Consider the following 15,116-nt stretch of genomic DNA (forward strand, 5'->3'; position numbering starts at 1 on the left):
GCAGTTTTTAAATCTGCAGACAAATCGAAGGAAATGTCTGTCAACAGGCAGTCGAAAGTCAAGTGAGACAGTTTTTGAAGGGTTGACGTGCCATAATTTTTGACAACCTCCAGCGAGAGAGATGTCAAAGTTGATGTTTTGGTGTTCTTTGATTCGCTAAATTCTTTTGTAAAATGGTAAATATTTAGGCAATAAGTGTAGCTTCTCCCTCTCAATCCCACCCCGAGATTCCTCGCCACAGAAATAGCGTGGCAGGAGAGGTTTCCGGGTGGCGCAGCTGGAGATATTCAGTGTCTCTGACGGCCGTAGTTTGTTTGTTTGCAGAAAAAAGGACTTTCTCTGCGAGGCAGATGAATAATTTTTGCTCCCTAATCCGGCTGATGTTGTTCCATTTCTTCCGCAGAATAAATTAAAATCCGCCCAAAGAGACAAAGTGAAGAAATTCATTTCGCTCACGCAGACCGGAGAGTCAACAGCAATATATTGTTTAAGTCACAATGAGTGGAAGTTGGACTTGGCCAGCGACAACTACTTCCAGAATCCCGATCTGTACTACCGGGAGCTGGACAGGAGCAAGATCGAGCAGCTGTACTACAGATACCGCGATCCCGGGGACCCCAACAAAATCAATTCGGATGGCGTGATGAAGTTCCTGGACGACCTTCGCCTCTCGCCCGACTCGAAGCTCGTCCTGATCATCGCCTGGAAGTTCCGCGCGGAGACGCAGTGCGAGTTCAGCAGGGACGAGTTCTGCAACGGCTTCTACGATCTGGGTGTAGATAGTATAGAGAAGCTGAAGGCGAAGCTGCCGTTGCTGGAGAATGATCTCAAGGATTCTAACAAGTTCAAAGATTTCTACCAGTTCACATTCAATTACGCCAAGGATCAGGGCCAGAAGGGCCTGGGCCTGGACATGGCGATCGCGTACTGGAACATCGTGTTGCAGGGAAAATTCAAATTCCTCGATCTCTGGTGCACTTTTCTCACGGTGAGTAAAGAAACTCTCAAGATCTTCTTTGGCCCAACAGCAAAATAAACACTTTCAAGCCGCTTTTCGCGCTGAAAATGCCAAATGCAGAGCTTTTCCAGAAGAAAATCAGCTGTTTTCTAAGAAATTAGAAAATCGTCGATCAATTTTTGCTAAATACTTGGAGCGATTCTCACTAAAACTGAAGAATGTTAAATTTCAAACATGTAGAAGATTAACATTCGAGATGAATAAGGAAAATCACACTTCCTATTCTCGCTAAAACAGTGTTATTGAGTTTTAAGCGATATCAAAATGTGTGAAGCAAGAAAAATGGTATGATTTTTAACACAATCGCAACTTTAGGCCTCTCAAGTGTGGTTTAGAATAGCAAAGACTGGTTTTTAAACGCTAATTGGAGGAATAATCCTAAAACGAGTTCACAGATTCTGGTTTCTCTGTCACATTTTCCTCTCTTGTGAACACTTTTCCACAATAGATTGAGTTCAAACTGTCAGAAAGAAGTGTAAAAATGTTCTGTTAATCGATGAAAGTTCGATTTCGTAACGGATTTCGTATTCCACTTCATAAAAGCTATCAATTCGAAGTTGCAACTTTATGATTTTTATTGCTTATATTGACGGCCGCCTGGCGGCGCTAATCAAAAGTACGACCGAGAAAGCCTTGCAAGGCGAAGTTGGGAGTTAATTTAATACGAATTTCAGCTGTCAGAAAGTTATTTCATTGCGGTTCTTTTTGAGCAGCTGAAAAATGCGAGATTTGCTCTTTGAGGATCTTTTTAGGGCAGAATATTTCAACTTCTGTCCAGTTTCTAGTCATTTTCTTCCATGTGGAAGTTAGAAAATGTTCTTCAGTGAAAGTGAAGAGCATTTTTCCGTGTTAGGAATGTCCAGAAACACATAACCTCAATCTGGTGCATTGAAATGTGCAAAAATTGTAGAAAAATTGCCAGAAAAATCCAGATTATGTTTAACGTTTCAAAGAACTCGCAGAAGATAAATTCCCCACTTTTGTAAATGTTATGAATTGTAATCTTGCAACAGCTTTTATATTAATTCATATTTTTGACAGCTTATTTAAAATGATATGAATGTAAAGTTACAACGACGCATTAATGGACCAAACTGTGCAGAAAAAAGCACTGACTGAACGCATTGCATTCAATTGAGACTATATTTTCAGCTGAAAATCGACCATGTGTGCTAAGACGGTAACACATGTCTAACATTCCCCAATTTTAGTGGGAATTGACCCAATTGTTTAATGATTCGCATCGAGTTTATTTTCGTTGATTTATTAATGAAAAAAAAACTGTTATGAAACACAAAATTTGTAAGATCTTGACGCGAAACTCGACGCTCTGTGGCAAATCAACAGTCCAAATCACACATTTTTGACTAAAACTTTCTCTCTCCACTCTGTTTTCTCTTCCGCAGGAGCACCACAAGAGATCAATTCCGCGGGACACGTGGAATTTGCTTTTGGATTTTGCAATACAGATCGACGATAATATGACAAATTACGATTGCGAGGGTGCGTGGCCAGTGCTGATTGATCTGTTTGTCGAATGGTGTCACACGAACTACTTCAACACAAATCCCAAGTCTGTCAATGAGTTTCAGCAGCCGCACAACACCAACATGTATTGTGGATAAAGAAAGGCAGAGAGAGAGAGAGAATTGGCACGCGAGATTGTTTTTTTTGTGCAGAAGAAGAAGAAAAGAAGAAAATTCATTACAAATCAGAGAAAGAATGAGAGAATAGAATATAATTAAATAATATATAGTTTTGTCAGCCTTTAGATTTTATCCTTTTTGTAAAAAGAGAATTTTAAAACATTGAAATATTTACTCTTTCACGTTCGTTTTGGGAATTTCCCTCAAAAAAAGAATTTTTCTGCTCTTCAGCAAAACATATAATGAAAATATATATTCCGCCACCCCCAAAATGCTATTAATTTCCCCCGCCAAATTGATCAAAAGCCCAGCAATTCTTGCACTTCACACCCTGAAGGTTACATAAAGTGTACAAAAAAAGAGATGAAAGATTTGCCGATTAAAGAAATTATCTTCGCATCTCTTTCGTCGGAATTATACAAATTTTGACTTTTTGCTGCACTTAAAACGCTGTTTGTAGATGATTTTTTTGAGAATTTACGTGTTCCGATTCTTTGAATTATAAAAAAAAAACTAATAAAGAAGAAAAGAAACAAGATTTTTCATGGAGGAAAAACAGAAAATTAATCAAATTACATGAAGAAAAAAAATACGTTTACTTGTTTAGGATAATTTATTGTAATGTGTATCTATAGTTGTATAAAAAAAAAGCTTGAATGTAGTCATATACTTTTATGAATAGGGAAAAGAAAAAGAAAATAATAAGGAAAGTTACAGTTCATCAGAATATATATATATATGTATATGTAATTGAATAAAAATAACAAACTTTTTAAAATTTAGTCAATCTTCTCTTTGTATCTTTTCCCCCTAGAAAAATTAATTTGATGTCGTTTTTCTTCTTTCTTTTTTATCTCTCTTCTCTTATCATCCAAAAATATTTTGAGCTCATCAACCGCATCTTTTTCATTTACAAAGGAAATTCACATGCAAATGAAAAACAAGGTTGCAAAATGAAAAAAATCTTACACAAAAAATCTACAACTACTTCTTATGCGCGTCTCACCATCCGTGTGAAAGTGCCTTAAATCCTTTGTTTCTCTTTCTCTAAATTTTATAAAAAAAAAAAATACACCTAATCTCTACTTAATCTTCACATCAAGCTTCCTTAGAATATTAATCGACGTCGTGAGTTTCTAAGTGGCAAATGGACAATTTTTATATATCTCAAAATGTTCAATTTCTTCCATCTTCAACATCATCAAATCTTCTTGTTTTAGCCGAAATCAGTCTTCAGACTTGTTCTTCTTTATCTTCTATATTATTTTATCCATCTTTTTGAGAATAATTCGACTATGAGTGTCAACACGAACACAGAAAACATAACTGAAGACACGCTGGCGACTTAATTATTGCTCCTCAAAGCACGTCCCAAGTCGCTCGGCGGCATATCTTATCTTGCCCAACAAGTCAGCCGAGCAGCCGCTCTCCAGGATTGTGGTGAAAGTGTAGGTGCGGAAGTTCTTGTCCGGCTCAATCACCGTCACCGCCTGCATTCGCGGACACAGGATAATCTTGACGTGATCAGAGAAGTTTAGCTGAAAGAAGTACAATTAAATCAAAAAACAATTTAGTTCACAATTGAGAGAAAAATCAGGATAGAATTTAGTCGATTTTAGACTTAAAATATAAAAAATACAAATTTTAGGACAAATTTAGGACTTTTTAGATTTGATTTTTCTTTAAAATCAGCATTTTTCGAGTTAAAACACAATCATAACTTGTTTTCCTTGACTTTCAAGTCGACATTCAAGTCTTTATTCTTCCTTAAAACTAGATTTTTTGGGCTAGAAAACGATTAAGTCTTTTTATTCCTTGACTTTAGTCCCAATTCTTGGGAAAACTCCAAATTTTAATATAAATTCAAGTCCTTGTCAGCCTTAAAACCAGTATTATTTTCTTCTTAGGACAAAACATGGATAAAATCCTTGTTTTTCTGCGTAAAAATGTTTTGAAATTATAAAGAAAATTCCTTGTTTTTAGTCTAAAAGCGTAGAAAAAAAACATTTTATTTCTCGTCTGGACGAAATTAAAAACAAGTTTTTTCACAAACCCACAAAAAACCGGGAAAGAAAATAAGAAAAATCCCTTCTTAATAAGTTTTCACTTCAAAATCGACTTGGTTTTATGATCAAATTTACTGAATTTTAGTCTTTCTTGCTCTGTTTAATCGCTTTGTTTCAAGTATTTTTCAATATCTTATCAATGTGACTAAAAAGGCTTATTTTAAGTCGAAAATAAGGTTGAATATTAAAGCTGAAATATTCTTAAATCTAGTCGTAAGTAATTTCAAGTAAATAATAATATTGAAATACATTTTTGGAAACCTTATTTCAAATTTAGTTGGCTAAAAAGACTTAAAATAATGGCGAAAAATATATAATTAATATGCGAAATCTGACTCAGTTCAAGGAAAGATCGAAAACTTAATTTAATTTAGTCATAAATAATTTCAAGATCACATTAAAATACCGAAATCAATTTCGTTTCAACGGAAAGTCAAAAACTTAAATTAACGATGATCGAAAAGCATGAAATTGCACCAAAAATACCGAAAAAAGTCTAATTTCAAGACCTTTCCTTCAAGAAAACCTCATTTCTTAGCTCAAGAACGTATAGTTTTTGTAAGTGTAAAAATTTACCTGAACAGTTCCATTTGTCAAGTACATAATCACTGCGCAATTTGTCCTAAACCAAGCATACAGATGAGGAACTCTGGAGAGACCATCGAATTCCGTCACATTTGACGCTCCCGTTTTCACCAAATGCTCCGACATGTAGCGCTTGAAGTATGTCAGCAATCTGATCTTCTTGTCAATCTCCTGCGGGAACTGATCCATCGTCATGTACGTTTCGCCGCCATTGCGATCGATGAAGTGGACATTTCTGCAAAAACACACACGCACAGAAGTAAGAGGAAATCCATCTCTTCTCGTCTGTCTAAAAAAAACTTACATTCCATTGCTGAGGATGATCAATTTGGTCGCATCGTTGAACAGGACACCCACACCCTCATCGCACAATTGGTAGCCAAAGCCATACTTGTCGCTGTAGTCCACCCACTTGGACACCCAATACATTGGCTGAGACGCCGGATCTGTGTTCTCCAGCGTCATCACAGCATTCGTCTTGCTCGGCTTCTTGTCCAGCTCCGCAAGCAGCACGTGCAGATCCCTCTGGAGTTCACGCACATCACGATGATACGCCTTATCATTGGGATACGCCGGACCCATCTTCATCTGCTCCTTCTGTGGACTCGGCTTGTGTGACGCCTTCATGGCAGCGACAGCCGTCGAGATCACGCCATTCACCATCGACAGTGGCTTGCGATTGCCCACACTCTCAATGTACTCCAGCTGATCAGCCCGCGGCGGCATGGTGAGACACGAGGTGGGCAGCGACACGGGAATCGGATTGCTCATGAGGAACTCAAAGCGGAAGAGTTTGTTAACACTCGGACGCTTCGATGGCTGCGATTGCAGCATCGCCACAATCATGTCAGCAGAAGTTGTTCTCAAGACATTTGGAATTCTACACGGAAAACACAACATTTCAGTGTTAATCTCAATATATGAATCATAGACAAATCGACGAGTTCCTCGAAAACTCTTTAAAAAAAATCTTGGAAATATTAGACTAAGAAATCGTTGCAACTTTAATTTAATAACATATATTAAAAGGAGCTGTCAAAGTTATTAATTCGTAAAACTTCAAATGCAAGTTAGACATTCATAACTTTTACTAATGTCACTAATAATTTTACTAAGCAAGATCAATAAACCAGACGATATTGAAGTTTTCTGGTTCATAAACACAAATTTATTGCATTTATCTGTTCATTTGTGCACATTTCAATGCACCAGATTGAGGTTATTTGTTAGAAAACATTAGTTTAGAACACTAATAATCATTTCCTTACGTAAAGTTTGATGAAAATGGCTAAAAACTGGGCGCATGTTAGAATAATTTGCCCTTAAAATTACTCTTTAAGTCGCATCTCAAATGTTGAGAAAAAGAAATGGCTTTTTGACAGTTGAAATTCGCATTAAATAAACTCCCAACTTTGTTTTGCAACGGCTTTTCGTTCGTATTTCAGTCGTACTTTACACTAGCGCCACTGGACGGTCGCCAATGTAAGCTATGAAAAGCGTAAAGTTGCAACACCAAATTGGTAGCTTTTACGAACTTTAATACGAAATCTGTAAAGCTGCAACGACCAATAAAGTACATAAAGCCGACTTTTGATAGTTTACGCCGTACTTTTCGCTCTGAGCGACATTAAAAGTCGATATTTGATGGAATTATAAGAGAAATATTAAATCTTCTGGATATTTTTACTTATACTTTTCAAGTTGTTTTGCACCCTTAAATCTATTTTATATCATTCATCTTTTAACCACGATTGAACATAACTTTTCATGATGAAATATAAAATCTAAGTCAAAAATTCAGCGAATTCTCTAAATTTGGAATAAAATCAGATTGTTTTTTTCGAAAAAAAACATCTTAAAATCATTATTTGACAAGCTAAAAACACATAACAATTTTGAAAAGAACTCTCTTGCATTCTCTTAATTTATCCAAGGTTTTCTTTATAGAAAAAGATCACAAAAATGTGGTTTCTTCACTGCGCTTTACCAATTTATCGGTTAAAGAAGATTTTAATGAATTGTTTGAAAAAAAAAATCACGAAAATGATCAAAAAACGACTTTCTGTACTAAATATTTTCAATTGAAAAAATTGAAATTGACCAATATAATCAGTTTAATGGAAAATAAGGGTGAAAATTGGTCAAATTTCGAAGCAATTTCAAGTCTCAGACTCCAAATTGCTCTTTTGAAGACTATTTTTCGAGGCCCTCGTGGAAATATTCTCTCATAATACGCACTTGTATTCGCATTTCCTGATTTTGGAGTAAGTATCTTTGAGGGATTTCGTCTCAAACGGTGGCCGTCCAACCAACAGCGTGTACATAACGCATCCAACAGACCAGATATCTGCCTCATACGAGTGTCCCTTCCTGTTCAGGATCTCGGGCGCAATGTAGTTTGGCGTGCCACAGATTGTCTCCTTTCTCTGTCCTAGAAAAGTAAATAAGAAACACAATCAGGACCTTCGCAAGCCAACAAAGGTCAGCAAATCAACTCACCTTCAAACTCAATCTTCGTGGCCAAGCCAAAATCGCCAATTTTCACCGTCATTTCCTCATTTAGGAATAAATTTCCCAGTTTAATATCACGATGAATAACGTGGAGATCATGCAGATATTTCAGTCCTTGTAGAATTTGATAAATATAGTATCGACACTCAAAGTCCGTTATCGATTTCCGACGCTTATGTAGTTCCATCATAGACTAGAGAGAGAAAAGAGAAGGAAAAGAGGCTGAGAATGTGTGGAAAAAGGTGGAAATTCTCTCAATACTCACTCTCCTCTGGCACAATTCCAGCACAATGTAAATGTTGATCTTGTCGTCAAAGAAGCTGTGAAACTGCACAATATTCTTGTGATTCAGAGATCTATGAATGGCGATTTCCTGAGTCATTTTCTCCTTTTGGCTCTCCTTCACCATCAACTTCTTCGGCACCACCTTGCCGGCATACGCCTTGTGGTTGCTGACATCAATTATTTCGTAGCACTTCGCAAATCCGCCCTGCAAAAACGGAATTTTCCAATCAATAAAATTACTAAAAAGACTTTGGAATAAATATTAATTCAACACCTAGAAATCATAGAGATTTAATTGAGACTTTTTGCACTTTTAAATTTGCAAAAGTTGATTTTTCAGAGGTTTTTTGAGATGAAATGTAGAGAAAGACTATAAAAAATCAAAGTTGGAAAGAAATATTTCTAGTTTTCTTCAATAAATTCTAATAAACACCAATAAAATCAACTGGAATATTAGGAAAAAAAATTTTGACGGACAATTAGAAGATATTTTGTTGGTCTTGAAGTAAATTAGACAAATTTCGTAGCGATATTTACGGTAAATTTTCAATTTTGACAGGTGAAAAGTCGATTTTTTTACAGTTTTGAAATTAAATTGCTTTTAATCGCATAAAATGGTCTTTTTGATAAACATAATAATTCTAGATTTTCAAAGATTTTCCTAAAATATTCCAAGACTTTAAATTTTCATTAATATTTGTGATATTTTTGAATTTTTTCACTTAAAAACCTTGAAAAAACTTCACGTAAAATACAGTAAAGTTGATTTTTCAAAACTTATTTGTATAAAACATATTCAAAAGCTATTAAAAATCGAGTTTGAAAACTATTTCATTTAGCCATATTTTGGTCAAAGTTTTAAAAAATCCAATAAAATTAATTGAAACATTCACAAAATAATTATTTTAGAGCAATATTAGCATTCTAAAAAACGATATTAAGGTGAAATTTTCAATTTATTCTCGTTTATTCATCTAAATTTGTCTCAACGCCAATCAAAATGATAAATTTAATGTTTTAAAGTTTCTCAAAACTAAATAAATATTCTTTTCTTGAGCCTTTTCGATTGAGAACGATTTGAGATAACGAAACTTAAGGGTAGTTTTATGGTTATTTGAAGAAATCTCAAGCTGTATTTCTTGGAAAAGCGTACATTTCACTAATTTTTAATCTTAATCCTTCATTTATCAAAGGTTTCCTTCTGCTTCTAATATTTTAATTAATTAATTCTCCAGAAATGATTTCATTTCATGAACTTGTGATCAAAGCTTCTGACTCTTCCTGCGATTGTCCTCAAGTTGTCGCACATCGCAAGATCAAATCCTTTCTCGCTCACACACGCTCTCAAGGAAAAACGTGGGACGCAAAGCGCCTTGCAAAGGTTAATTCTACATCATTCAGCAGGACCTCATGTCGCAGTCAATCATTAAAAGAAAACTTGTTTGGGGCTCAACGAAGAGTGTGCAGAATGAAATGGCGAGAACGGGATTTTAGGCACTGAAGATGCATTTTTTCTTCTTCTCTTTTTTCCGGGGCAAAGAACAAGTCGGCCGGCAATGGGCTAAACAATTGCATGGCGAACTTTGTGGTCAATTTCCAGGTATTTTACATCTTTTGGCATCGCGAAACCAAGCTCGGCACATTTACAAATAATTGCACGATCAATTGAAGCAATTTTCCATACCTTTCCGAAATATCTGGCCCGCTGATACTTGATTTTCGTGGAAGCATCATACAATTCCAGAGGAATGTCGTCAGTTGCGGTGTTGACATCAATTTTCCGAGCTGAGGTCATTTTTCCAGTGTAACTAAATAGCTTAATTAATAGACAAGCACTGCCACAGAGTTTTTACGTGTAGAACAGCTAGTAAAATTGATTACAAAGGGACTAAAAAAACACGCCAAATAATAAGCTGATGAGAAAATTGTCGCCACTCGAGAGTCCGAAGAAACTGTATTTGAAATGTGAATGCGATGCACAGAGTCCACGCTGTGCGTCCTCTTCTCACTCACGCTCGATGGTCTGTTGCCTTCTCACTTCCACTGATGCCAGATGACAGCTCGTCTAAAAACGGCAAATTGTACGAGATGTTTCAAACAATTTGAGCGAAAAACAAATGTTATCTTCAAATATCTCACTGCGATTTTCTCCGTTTCTCCGCGAAATCTCTTGCATGGGCGAAAATTGGGAGGGAAAATCAAATATTTGCCGAAGAAATGGGAAAATGTGTCGAAAAACGGTCAAGCATTTGACATTTCTCTTATCCCAGAAAAGTTTAAAGGCCCAAAAAACTTAACGATTCGATGAGTTCTCCCTCTTCATGCCGATCCCTGAACTTCGCACATCCCGCGATGTGTCAGTTTTATTTGTTTTTGACGAGGAGAGCGAAAGAGTGAAAAATGGCTGGAAACTTTTGGCAGAGTTCTCACAATCAGCAGTGGATTCTGGATAAGCAGGATCTCATACGGGAGAGGCAGTATGATTTGCAAATCCTCACGGAGGATGAGTACCAGAAGGTGTTCATATTCTTCTCGAATCTCATACAAATCCTCGGCGAGACGCTGAAGATTCGCCAGCAAGTCATTGCCACGGCAACGGTGTACTTTAAGAGATTCTACGCCCGGAACTCCCTGAAGTGCATCGATCCACTCCTGCTGGCGCCCACATGCATCTTCCTGGCGTCCAAAGTGGAGGAATTCGGTGTGATTTCCAACTCACGACTCATCTCGACGTGTCAAACCGTGATCAAGAACAAGTTCAGCTTCGCATACCACCAGGAGTTTCCCTACAGGACAAATCACATTCTGGAGTGTGAATTCTACTTGCTGGAGAATCTAGACTGCTGCCTGATTGTGTATCAGCCCTATCGGCCACTCCTGCAGTTGATTCAGGACATTGGGCAGGAGGAGCAGCTGCTCACGCTCACGTGGCGCATCATCAATGACTCCTTGCGCACAGACGTGAGCCTTCTCTATCCCCCCTATCAGGTGGGAATCCGCCTCTCCCAGCCCCTCGGGAGCCTTGCTAACCCAATGTCCCTTTTGCAGATTGCAATAGGATGCCTTCAGATCGCCTGTGTGATCCTGCAGAAGGACCAGAAAGGCTGGTTTGCCGAACTCAATGTCGATATGGACAAAGTGCAGGAAATCGCGAGGATCATCGTGAATCTGTTCGAGCTGTGGAAGAACTACGATGAGAAGAAGGAAATACAGGAACTACTGAATAAGATGCCAAAGCCAAAACCTCCACCGCAGCGATAAAAGTCAATCATTTATTCCAAATTCATTTTTGTATCCTTTGCATTTCACATTAGATCCCCCAAATTGACTGATTATGAGCATTAATGTTAGAGAAATTTACTTGATCCTGCGGAAAATCTGTTGTTCAACTGCTGGGATTTCTTAATTGCTGCCTGTTTTCTCGTCTCGTCAAATTTATTCACAGCCAAATCCACTTCTCGACTGAATGTTCGTCTTTCTTCTTTCACCTTTTTGTCCTTGTTAAAAAATTGTATGTAATTTATAAAGAATCCACCTCTTTGACGAGCTTGTAAATAAAAGACACTACCTTTTTCTTCTTTCTCGCTTCTTGATGCATTTCCAGCAGGGATTTCTTCCTCTTGTGCTCCTTCTCGTGCTTCTTCTTCAACTTCTCCATCGCCTTGTCGTGTTCTTTCACCCTCTTTTGCTCAAATATCACAGTACTCGAAGGTCCTTCTTTGCTTTTACTCTTCTCTGCCTTTCCTTGCGGTGTATCTGTCCAAGATGATCTTGAAAGAAAGCAAAAAAAAGTGAAAATGCGTTGCTTTATGTAGAATTTTAGAGACAACAAAAGAATCAAAGTTTTAGGACATTTTAAAACAAAAACTTTAAACCGCCATAACTCCGATTCTATTACTTCCATGGGAAGGTATAATCTGATTTTAGATTCGTCCTGACTTGGACTACAACATACTAAAATCTTATTCGAATGCATCGTTTAGTTGCCGAGATACAGGCGTTCAAAGTTAAATCAACATGGCGGTGTCACTGATGACGTCACAGACTGATGGTGGATGCAGCCTACTAAAGGACGCCGAGATACGTCTTTAAGTGAAGAGATGAGCGAAATCAGTCAGTAAACAGTGGAGATAGGAGCCTGTAAAAGTGTGAACTTTGACCGTCCATATCTCCGCTCCTGTAATCTCAATCCTTACATATAACGATTTGCTGGAAAGGTCTTGATCTCAGTTACAACATACTAAAATTTAAAGAAAATGCATCATCTCGTTTTTGAGTTATATCGCTTTAAATTTTAGAAAATTCTTTTTGCAACTTTGGCGCCCCTAGCGGTGGTTCTATCAAATTGTGTTGCTTGAGTGGGAAATGGCATTTGAAGAGATCTTTCCAATGAACTCAAAATTATTCCGATCGGTTAATTAGAAGCGGAGTTATGGTGATTTTAATTTCCAAATTTTGATCCCTAATTTCTAGGGTTTACAAGGTCCTAGATCCTTAAGTGGCGATGCGTTGGGAGTGTTTAGAGGCCAGTTACAACATACTAAAATTTGGGGCTTATGCACGCTATAGAGACTGAGCAAATAAGGAAAATGTGTTTTAGGGGTTTTCAAAATGGCGGATTTTCGTTAGATTGTGCTTTTTACCTGTCGGAAAAGTCTGGTCCTTCTTTCTGTCGAAATTGTCTGGGTCCTATTCCCATGTGAGACAGCTTCCGAACTTCAGGCAACTCAGTCATCCACTCTTCTCGACTCTGCACTTCCGATGATGCACTTCCAGTCGCTCCTTCCAGCGCATTCAGCTTCATTTGCAGCGCGCGCTCTTCCAATTCCAGTTGGGAACGACTGTTGAGCACTTCTCCTGGCATTGATGGCCCAATTGTCACCTCATCGTCATCATCTTCATCTGATTGAGTGTCTTCAATCGCGTTTCCTGCCTCTGATGGTCTAAAGTCCGGCGGCATGCTTGGACCAACAATTCTCTGTTCTGCAGCACTTCCGGACGTCTTCAACAAATGCGGAGGCAACGCAGGACCAAAAGCAACATCGTCCTCATCCATTTTTGTCCACTAAAAAAGGGAAGAAATAGAAAAATAGCACTGTATTAATAAAAAATCTCTGTATTCTTCTACTTCTGCTTGCATTTATAAAACATATTTGCATTATTATTCTCTGGATCACTTTGAGAAAGTCTTCAGTGCTTTCTTGTAACTATACTTTAAGGACTTGACTAGACCGGCGGTTGGGATATTTTTCAGCGATTGCAGAGCACTTGAGCGGAAAACTCTCGATCGCAGGATATTCCTCAAGTGCTCTCTGTAATCCTCCCTCAAGCGCACACTCAATGCTGTCGCTGGATACACAAAAGGGATGGATTTCAACTGATCAAGCACAATTCTCTCAGATTTGTCCTGACAATACATTCCGCCGATGCTTTCTGGACATTGAAGCCACTCGCGTTGCTGGACAATAAAAGGCGAGTAGAGCTTGTGGAAGGACTCCAATTGAGGCTTCACGATATTCTTCACTTTGTTGGGATTCTCTCCGAAAACCATGCGAAAATCACCGGAATAACTCAACTCGGCGATCGTGTGGAAGAGATTGAAGCTCGTGAATTTCTCCGGAAGCAGGAGAAGAGCAACTGTGAGAGCAGTTTGTAGATTTCTCTCCAGAGCTTCCTTCACTTTCTTCGGCGGCTCGTGTAGGAATTGCACAGGCTTCTGCAGACGTCCTGCGAGGTACAAATCTGTCCATTCTGTCGCATCTCTGATCAAATCTGACTTTCGCGTCACGCCGTATTTGATGGTGATTCCCTCCTCTTCCACGGGAATCAGCGTATTGCAGTACACTTTGGCGGGAATTGATGTCTGATATCTGGTAATTGTGGACGCCCCGAGAGCCTTTAGTCCTGAGTAATCCCTGGGATTCATCTCTATGTTCTCTCGATGCCAATCCTGCATTCGCTCATCGTCCACGCACAGAATCAAGTCCACAATATTGTCGTTGAGCTGCTTCTTCTCATACCCAATCTGTGACTTCACACCAGAACCATAAGCGAAGCTGAAAGAAATATTCCTCGGGAATCTCCGCATGATTCTTCGACAGAGATCAAGTCCGGCACTCAAAGAGCCCATTTTATACTAGAAATCTTCTTCGACTCACAATAAACAGATAACCGGGATAACCTAAAAATAAGTATACTTTCTGCGATTAACTGAATTTAGCATAATTTCAATGTCTTACCTTTAACTTCTCGTGATTCCGTGAAAGTCTTTTGTGTGATCTACAAGTATTTTGTACTATTTTGAACTATCTTAATTGATTTGTCTCCTAAAAACACCTCCGGCGGCCAAAATACACATGACAGCTTCACAAACTGCCCTTACAATATCTGCAATAGAAATAAGACCAGCAATCCTGCCAGACAATTCTCTGGCGTAGAAAAATATAAGAGAATTTAAGAGAAGCGCTTCTACAATCAAGAGTGGAATAAGCAATATTAGGGAGGTTTTATTTTCAGAATTCTGCTTTTTTCTTGGCTTTTTTGAAGTTGTGCAGAAAATCTCTTAGGTCTTTTCACTGCCGCTTGCAGCAAAGGCAATTTCAGGGATCATTTTCCCACCAGAATTTATTCCACTATGACCACAGAGCGCCTGAACATGATCCTGAATAAGGAAAAATGCTTTAAATCCGAATTAAGTGATAATTTCACTGAAATTATTCATATTTGCAGCAATTTCAACTCAAAAGTCAACGACAGTGTTCAATTGGCCCAATTCTTATCAGTTTTGTTCGGTCAGTCGTGAGCAACAAACGAAAACCCTTTAATTATGTATAGTGACAGAGGAATCGAAGGGCCTTGACAAAGGAAACGCGAGATCTTTTCGCCAAATGGCTTAAAAAGCAGGAGGAAAACCGTGAGCAAGATTCTTTGTTTCCTACATTTCTTTCGGAGGAAGCACGACACAGAGATACTTTTGAGGGGCATAATTACGCCTTGCCTCGGACT

The 15,116-nt window shown here is 38.2% G+C and overlaps 5 protein-coding genes across 6 annotated transcripts; 2 read left to right on the forward strand and 3 right to left on the reverse strand.

The window, feature by feature from the left end:
* Positions 1–87: 87 nt before the first annotated feature.
* On the forward strand, positions 88–3,442 carry LOC132263722 (DCN1-like protein). Its single transcript, XM_059763656.1, has 3 exons — positions 88–176; positions 404–988; positions 2,425–3,442. The coding sequence occupies exons 1-3, from the start codon at positions 174–176 to the stop codon at positions 2,641–2,643; spliced, it is 807 nt and encodes a 268-aa protein (XP_059619639.1). The 5' UTR covers positions 88–173; the 3' UTR covers positions 2,644–3,442.
* Positions 3,443–3,726: 284 nt separating this feature from the next.
* On the reverse strand, positions 3,727–10,061 carry LOC132263712 (serine/threonine-protein kinase polo). Its single transcript, XM_059763639.1, has 7 exons — positions 9,796–10,061; positions 8,092–8,316; positions 7,815–8,019; positions 7,554–7,746; positions 5,620–6,195; positions 5,307–5,550; positions 3,727–4,202 (listed from the first exon to the last, which is right to left on the reverse strand). The coding sequence occupies exons 1-7, from the start codon at positions 9,904–9,906 to the stop codon at positions 4,014–4,016; spliced, it is 1,743 nt and encodes a 580-aa protein (XP_059619622.1). The 5' UTR covers positions 9,907–10,061; the 3' UTR covers positions 3,727–4,013.
* A 404-nt stretch (positions 10,062–10,465) lies between these two features.
* LOC132263744 (cyclin-C) lies at positions 10,466–11,372 on the forward strand. The gene is made up of 2 exons (XM_059763685.1): positions 10,466–11,099; positions 11,160–11,372. Exons 1-2 carry the CDS (start codon positions 10,512–10,514, stop codon positions 11,370–11,372), a joined length of 801 nt encoding a protein of 266 aa, XP_059619668.1. The 5' UTR covers positions 10,466–10,511.
* On the reverse strand, positions 11,347–14,461 carry LOC132263745 (GPALPP motifs-containing protein 1). 2 transcript variants are annotated; one of them, XM_059763686.1, is made up of 5 exons: positions 14,351–14,436; positions 14,270–14,292; positions 12,755–13,176; positions 11,680–11,881; positions 11,347–11,608 (listed from the first exon to the last, which is right to left on the reverse strand). In XM_059763686.1, the coding sequence occupies exons 3-5, from the start codon at positions 13,165–13,167 to the stop codon at positions 11,459–11,461; spliced, it is 765 nt and encodes a 254-aa protein (XP_059619669.1). In that variant the 5' UTR covers positions 13,168–13,176; positions 14,270–14,292; positions 14,351–14,436; the 3' UTR covers positions 11,347–11,458. The 2 variants fall into 2 exon arrangements, with proteins under 2 accessions (XP_059619669.1, XP_059619670.1); XM_059763687.1 differs by lacking the exon at positions 14,270–14,292 and having other exon boundaries at positions 14,351–14,461.
* On the reverse strand, positions 13,277–14,276 carry LOC132263742 (phosphatidate cytidylyltransferase, mitochondrial). The gene has a single exon (XM_059763683.1). It carries the CDS (start codon positions 14,239–14,241, stop codon positions 13,285–13,287), a length of 957 nt encoding a protein of 318 aa, XP_059619666.1. The 5' UTR covers positions 14,242–14,276; the 3' UTR covers positions 13,277–13,284.
* Positions 14,462–15,116: the final 655 nt, after the last annotated feature.

Source organism: Phlebotomus argentipes, unplaced genomic scaffold, assembly GCF_947086385.1.
Source record: "Phlebotomus argentipes unplaced genomic scaffold, Phlebotomus argentipes genome assembly contig_39, whole genome shotgun sequence".
Classification (NCBI taxonomy): Eukaryota; Metazoa; Arthropoda; class Insecta; order Diptera; family Psychodidae; genus Phlebotomus; species Phlebotomus argentipes.